At 47.5% G+C, this 7,478-nt stretch overlaps 1 protein-coding gene across 1 annotated transcript in view; it reads left to right on the top strand.

Annotated features, from left to right (window-relative positions):
• Window positions 1-5,885, top strand: part of LOC102882095 (nuclear RNA export factor 2) — an 18,378-nt gene extending 12,493 nt beyond the window's left edge. The window contains exons 2-16 of the mRNA XM_006922724.1: window positions 63-167; window positions 284-364; window positions 478-547; window positions 694-782; window positions 899-1,006; window positions 1,180-1,289; window positions 3,123-3,159; window positions 3,573-3,641; window positions 3,726-3,781; window positions 3,904-4,011; window positions 4,130-4,188; window positions 4,294-4,409; window positions 4,504-4,546; window positions 5,090-5,162; window positions 5,699-5,885. Of these exons, the coding sequence (XP_006922786.1) occupies window positions 63-167; window positions 284-364; window positions 478-547; window positions 694-782; window positions 899-1,006; window positions 1,180-1,289; window positions 3,123-3,159; window positions 3,573-3,641; window positions 3,726-3,781; window positions 3,904-4,011; window positions 4,130-4,188; window positions 4,294-4,409; window positions 4,504-4,546; window positions 5,090-5,162; window positions 5,699-5,885 (1,311 nt within the window). The remainder of the gene's footprint in view (window positions 1-62; window positions 168-283; window positions 365-477; window positions 548-693; window positions 783-898; window positions 1,007-1,179; window positions 1,290-3,122; window positions 3,160-3,572; window positions 3,642-3,725; window positions 3,782-3,903; window positions 4,012-4,129; window positions 4,189-4,293; window positions 4,410-4,503; window positions 4,547-5,089; window positions 5,163-5,698) is intronic.
• Window positions 5,886-7,478: the final 1,593 nt, after the last annotated feature.

Raw genomic sequence — 7,478 nt, 5'->3', positions numbered from 1 at the left:
AAGAGATCTTGCTCAGCAGCAGCCATTGCCCTATGACACTATTGTTGTTTCTATCCCTGTAGTTCCACTATGTGAAAAAACGGGCCCTGTTCTTTGTCCAAGATATTAGCACCGCCTCTGCATTGATGGATGTCAGCTACAAGATTTATGACCAGGAGAACCAAAAGGTGCGTGTCAAGGGCATTACATGTACCTAGTCCCGGGGCAGGAGGACAGCCCAGGGGCTGGTTGTCTTGTTTGGAACTATAGTTCCTGTCGCTCACCCCACCTTTTCTTCCTGAAGATACCTATCTTTGTCAATACTTCTGCTGTACCCTATTCTGTGCGGGATAAGTTGGAGCCAGAAGAAATGGAGCAGTTAAAGGTAATGCACAGTGAAGGCACATGTGTGCCCCTCGACCCATTTGCCTTTCTCCAGCCCTCGAGTTCCTTGTCACCACCACAGGCTCAGAGTGGCATTTCCATTTCCCTCTGCAGCTGACCATGAACAAACGGTATGATATCTCCCAGAAAGCTCTTGACCTCCAGATGCTCCGCTTTGACCCAGGTATGGCTGACAGCAGTAATTCTATGGCCGGTGAGGGCAGAGTAGTTTGCCTGGGAGAGAGACTTAGAGATGATAACAAAGGAGGGGTTGTTGCTGTCCCTGGACCCCTCTCAGCTTTCTGATTTCCTCCTCTCGGCTTCTTGAAGACTTGGTGGGCCTTAACATTGATATTATCCTGAATCGAAGAAACTGCATGGCTGCCACCCTGCAGATCATCGAAAAGAACTTCCCTGAGGTGAAGCATTAAGCCCAGTGCTGGTGTTATGGTAGGGGGTGGAACAGATAGAGCAGAGGGGAGATATGTCTGCAAGACCCTGGCTAGTAACCATCACTCTAATTCTTCCCCCAAAGCTGTTATCTTTGAACTTATGCAACAACAAACTTTACCGGCTGGATGGCCTGTCTGACCTTATACAGATGGCTCCCACAGTCAAGAACTTGAACCTCTCCAGAAATGAGGTGAGAATACGGAGAGAGATCAAAGTTGGGTTGAGAGTGGGGTGAGGTACTCATCAGAGTGATGACAGTGGGCAGGCAAAGGTACTTGAGGGGGAGGGTGGAAGATGGGTTTCAGGAGCTTGGATGTCCCTCTTTCCTTCTGTCTTCTTCAACTCCATCCCTATATTTCTCAGCTGAACTCTACCTGGGAGTTGAGAAAGATGAAAGGGCTGAAGCTTGAAGAGCTCTGGCTGGATGGGAACCCCTTGTGCAGCACTTTCCCAGACCAGTCCACCTACATATGGTCAGTGCAAAACCTCTTCACCCTTTCTGGGTACCTTTGCACCCTGGGAGCCTGAACTACCCATAACAGTGCCCCTCTGCAGAAGGTGGCAGCCTTGTTTTTCTGATCGGACCTCAGGCTTTGCTTTTTCTTTTCTGTGTTCCTCACTTGTGCCTACAGGTGTCCTCTCCTTCCTCTGACCTACTCACTTGTTCCCTTGGCCTGGGGTCTGTTTCCCGACTTTGTACTTAGATTTTGCTACCATGCACACCCAAGAATGTGCTCCAGGAAGCAAAGCTCCCCGCTCCTCACCAGGACCAAGGGTGACCAGCCTTGAGGCAGATACTGCTGATCTGGACTGAGAAATGTCCTCTAGCCCATGGCCCCATGCTGAGACAGGCCTTCTTGCTCATATAGTTTTCTTAATCTTTTTTGGGGAGGAATCCTCTTTTTTGTGCTCTTGAATGGTCTCCCATCTAATCCAAAGCTGACATGGAAACTTTGCCACCCCATGCTGAGCACTGAGACTCCAGGTGTCTATCATAATGACATTTGTTCCTTTACCCAAATGAAGGACCTGGGACCTCCTTAAAAGAAATCAGGGATCCCGGAGTCAAGAGACCAGAAGTGGGCTACTGCCAGTGAGAAGAGGACCTCCAAAGGCAGCAGTGGAAGGCAAAGGGCAGAGGGGGATGAGGAGACAGAAGGACAGGCCTTTCAGAGCACTGCCCTTCCCTCCCTCCAAACATCATATCTTCCTACCTGGTCCTTCAGAGGGTCCCTGAGTAGCCCAACATGGGTATGATTCCTCAGGCAAAGAACCAACTAAGACAGGCACAGGTGCACAGGAGCCATGAGGAGAGAAGGCGGTGATCATAGGAGGGGGCCACAGACTCTCAACCCAATGCTGAGCTGGGGCTTAACCCTTTACTCCTTCTGGAGAACGTCTCCTTTCCCTGTGGCTGCTGTTTCCCATGCTCCGTTCAGACTGAGCTCCAACAGGTGACAAAGGCTCGACCAGCATTCAATGGACCCACAGCCCAACACATGCATGTTTTTTCTTATTATTTTGGGACCCAAGGCCGGCCAGGGGCAAATGAAGAAAGGGCTGCAGCAGGAGAGCCATATCCCTTTTCTTCTCTCTTCTTCCCTTACTCTAACATCCATGATAGAGCTTCTTTCCCTTTCCTTTACTTTGCTTTCTATTTCTCCTTTTTTTCTATTACTGTCTTCCCCATCTCCCTTCTTATCTTCACTCCTTTTCTGTCTTCATCCCTCTCCTTTTCCCTCCCTGCTTTCTGAGCTCCACCCAATCACCTTCCTGCCCCACTATCCCAGGCCATCCTTGGGGGTTGTCATGGTCCTGGCAGAATGCCGGACCCCCAGTGAGGAAAACAGAGCCCTGGGCTCCCACCATATTCCCTCTTCTCTCCAGAGCCTTCAGTGGGGACTTGCAGAAAGGAAGGGAGGCAAGAAGGGATCAGAAAACCTGGACTCTGGAGAAGGGAGACAGGGCAGTTTACGTGGGAGCTACCCAGGAGGATAGAGAGAAAGAAGGAGGGATAAGATGAGGGAGGGAGTGAAAAGGAATGAGGGAGGAAGAGAGAAAGTAAGGTAACGTGAATGTGAATGTGTGGAGAGAGGTGAGGTAACTGTACCTTTCAGACAATCCATATGGCAGATGCTCAGTGCTCAGCAGGGAATCGGACCCAGGACCTTTGAAATCAGAGGCAGAGGTGGGAAAAGAGGGCTACTGGATGGGCAGAACACACTGATCTCTGTTTATATCATCAGTATGTTAACTAAATGGAAGCAGACTATCAACCACTCTTTTCTATTTTTGGATTTGGACAGTGCCATCAGGGATTGTTTCCCCAAGTTGTTACGCCTGGTAAGTGCCTTCATTCATATCATCTCTTACTAACATTGATGACCTCCCCACCTGGCCTCAAGCCCTTTGGATCTTGCCTTGATTATGTTTGCTTCAGAACTTTATACATTTTAGGGGACATGGACTCCTCAAAAAGACATTAATATGCTCTCCAAAAAAATATCTTACACACACATACATACACACACACACACACACACACACACACACACACACACACACAAAGTTGCATATAACAGTAGAGACTCCCAGGACCTCATGATAAAGATGCCTCTGTAATCTCACCAGTGGAATTTACAGGGCCCTTTTACACCTGACCTCTGACCCCCACCATCTCCTGTGCCCATACTTTGCCTGATCATCCGGAGCCACCTCCCTGGGCTGCACTGATGACTTCCTCTTCTCTTTTGCAGGATGGCCAGGCGTTACCTCCACCAATTATCATTCACATTGACAGACCCTACTTAATAAATTCCTGCAAGGTGAGGAAGAAAGATCAACAACATTGAGGGTATTGCAAAGGAGGATTTATCACCCATGTAGTCTCAAATGTCCTTTGATTCCAGGAAAGCCACAAAACATCTGAGACGCTGAAGAGTCTAGTCATGCAATTCCTGCAGCAGTAAGTACCACCGAGAACACCAGGAATGGGGAGACCGGGCCATCCCAGAACAGGTCTGCTTACAAGGACTTCCAAATTCCATTTGAGATCCAGACCAAACTGTCTTCATTGTTCCCCCACAGATATTACTTGATTTACGACTCTGGAGATCGACAGGGTCTCTTGGGTGCTTATCACGACAAAGCTTGCTTCTCCCTGACCATACCCTTCAACCCTGAGGACCCATCTCCGTGAGTATCACAGCTCAGCTTCTGCTTCTGAGCCCTATGGCTCCCCAGCACACACTGGTCAGTTCCTGAAAACACGCATGCTGACTCGACCACCACCTCTTGTTTCTTTTGCTCCTAGAAGCAGCTTGTGCGACTACTTCAAGGATAACAGGAATATGAAGAACCTCAAAGACCCCTGTGCGTGTGTGATGAGGAAAATTGAGCAGGGAAAGGGGGCGTGAAGGGGTCAGTCATAGGGATCAGGGTGTGGCTACCCTGACCCTCACTCTCCTTTCCCCACAGACCTGCGGGTTCAGCTCCTGAAGCATACAAAACATGACATTGTGTGCTCCCTCTGTGTGTTGCCCAAAACTCAGCATGACCTCAGCTCCTTCGTGGTGGACATGTGGTTCCCGACGGTGAGCACCTGCTTTCTCCCTCGGCAGGCCCAGAAAGATGCAGGTGGGTAAGAGGTATAGGTGGTGACTCTGTGCCTGGGTTCTTCCCTTTCAGGAAAGGATGCTCTTCTTCTTTGTCAATGGGGTGTTCAAGGAAGGTGAGTATGTATAGAGTCCCCTCCCCAATTACCTCACTGCTCACTCCCAGAACTCTCCTAGCTTCCCCGATTCCTTTTCCTTTCTTGCTATTCCCTCTTTCTCCTTCCACCTTTCTTCTTCCCCTAAACTATTGTGTTCTGACCTGCATCCATGATGGCATAGCTTGGATATTAGGGACACACAATGTGGAGTTTGATGGCTGTCATCCCAGATCCTTGCTCTGAGAACTTGGGCCCATTGCCTAATCTCTCATTTTCCTCATTTTCAAAGTGGAGCTAGTAATACCCATCTCTTGGGTAGCTGGAAAAATGAATCAAGTGAACATGTGAAGTGGTTATCTCAGGGCCTGGGGCATAGTAGAGTGCCTTATCAGTGGGAGCAGATTGCCCCTATTGTTTCCCTCCCCATTCCCAACATTCTGACTCCTAATGTACAGTTGTCCCCTTGGGCATGAGTATTGAGTCGGACCCTGACTGGGGAACACTGTGTGAGTTTGTGAAGCGTGTGTGACTCTAAGGGAGTATTGTTTATTGTTGTTGAAGTGGAAGGAAGGTCTCAAGGTTCTGTGCGTGCCTTCTCTCGGACCTTCATTGCTACACCTGCCAGCAGTTCCAGGTGAGTCCTGTGCCATGGGTGGGAAAACCCAGCCCAACCTGGGCTCATGGGTGTGGGAATGTGGTGGTGCAGATCCTTGGGATTTCCTCAGTGTTGTGGGAAGCCAACAGGTAGATCCAAGGAGCAGTCCAGCACAGGGGTTGAGAGAATAGTGGGCTCTGGAGGTAGAGCACTGGGTTCTCTTCCTGACCCCAACACTCACTAGAATTATACCGTAGTGAAGTCACATCATCTCTCTGTGACACACTGTCTTCCTCTTAAAATGAGATTAGAATATCTTCTCCCTTGGGCTGTTTTAAAGAGTAAATGCTTTGGGGTTAAACTTACAAATCTAGTGAAGCTGGTAGACAGTCTCTCCAAGGGTGATCTCTGTGGGAGGGGCAGAACTACCTGCCAAGGAATCTGGGGGAGGGAGTCTGGGGCAAGCAGTTATAAATAAAAGGAATCTGGTTGCTGAGTGACAATGGGAGCTGGATCATTGTTGGGAGTGTGCGATTGTCCTTCCATCAGTTTTCTGAGGTCTCATTTTTCTGCAGTCTATGTGTCGTGAATGATGAGCTGTTTATGAGGGATGCCACCCCCAAGGAGACTCAGAGTTCATTCTCTGTCCATGTGCCCACAACCACCTCCATCTTTGGGTCCACCTTCTCCCAAGAGCAGCAGAAAATGGTGCAGGCTTTCTCCACTCAGTCTGGGATGAATGTCCAGTGGTCTCGGAAGTGAGTGATGGGTGTACATGGGGATAGGAGGGAGCAGGGAGGAGCAGAGGAATGAATAGTGGGAACTTGCAGGTAATATTTTAAATTATTTTTTTTCATATAAAAGTGCACATGTGAAAAATCCCCTAATTGTATACTAATACATTTAATCACTTTTTCCACCATACATACTGTTTTGAAACTTATTTTGTTTATTAATTATTAGCATCAGCATAGTTTCACCTCAGTATATATTAAACTACCTTGTTTCTGCCAAGATCTGTATATTAAACAACTGAATCCCAGTAGGCCATAGCTATTATTGATAGACATTTGCCTTGTCACTACTTTTTCAGCATTATATGCCATGCCACTTGCTTATTCTGGTACATACATCTTGGTAAATTTGAAGGCTTCTTTCTGTAGCATAGATTTAACAGTGACATTGTGTGGTAAAAGTGTTTCCAGTTTGGTCCCAAGTGAAGTCATCTGTCCTCCCCAACCACAGGTGCTTTCAGTACAATGACTAGACTATATCTGCACTACAAAACTCTTTACTCATCAAAAAGTGAAGTCTGAGAATTCAGAGATAAAAGGAAATGGATCTCTAGCCTTTCAGGAAGGTTAAGTGGACAGAAATCAGATGGCCTAGGGGTGAACCTCAGGGCTCCTGGCTCTACTGTATCTCTCATTCTCTCTCTTGACTTTCTCTAGATGAAGGGCAAGATCACAGAGGAGGCCTTCATACATTGACAAAGGATCTTGTAAACAAGGCCTGGTTAAGGAGCCTTTAGGCGTTCTCAATTCATCCTCCTATTTGTTATACCTCCTCCAACCTGAGACCATATCCATGACTAAGGTTGGAGCCTGACTGACAAGGAAGCCAAAATTTACCATGAAGCCTGCCAGTTGTTCTGTATTTTTTGCACTCATTCTCCTTGTTTATTTTCATATTAAAGAATGACATTGCACATTGTATTTTGTGTCTTGGATTGCTTATTCCCTGCCCAAACCATGAGCCAATGGGGCCAGGACCAGAAGGTTCCACCTGCCCTTTCAACCATGGCAGCCTCTAGCATTTGTATTGGGCTTCCACAGTGCTTGAAAATTATAGAGTGGGGACTCCATTATTGGACTACTTTAAAATCCAAGCTTTGCTCCCTGTATTCTGATAACCTTCCCTCTACAAATTCACAGTAACTCACAAACAGTGACATTCACTTCTATAAACTTAACATCTTTATTAAGAATAGTGTCATATTTATTGTAGTATTTATGTATTTCTTAATCATTTAACTGGTCTAAAACCATGCTAGAAGTTTAGAGAAACATGGAGGAGTGAGAGACATCCCCAGATCTCTCCCATTAAAACAACAATGAGCCGAACAACTAAAACTCAACAAAAAATACTCAAACTGTACAACAGCACGTGTGAGCATGGGATCTGCTCATAAGAGCTACCAGGTATAGGGTGGAGAACTGGGAGAAATAAAGAGGCTGCCTCTCGCAACCACCAGAGCTCACAGTGTGAGGAGGGGAAGGGGAGAAAGTGCGGCGAGTTCCCTGAACAGCCCAGCCTGGGAGAGCTGTGAGCTCTACGTAGGTGGCGGCAGAGCCC

This window comes from Pteropus alecto, unplaced genomic scaffold, assembly GCF_000325575.1.
Source record: "Pteropus alecto unplaced genomic scaffold, ASM32557v1 scaffold1239, whole genome shotgun sequence".
Lineage (NCBI taxonomy): Eukaryota > Metazoa > Chordata > Mammalia > Chiroptera > Pteropodidae > Pteropus > Pteropus alecto.
The sequence above is the reverse complement of the archived record's forward strand: the minus strand, read 5'-3'. Positions and strand labels throughout refer to the sequence as shown.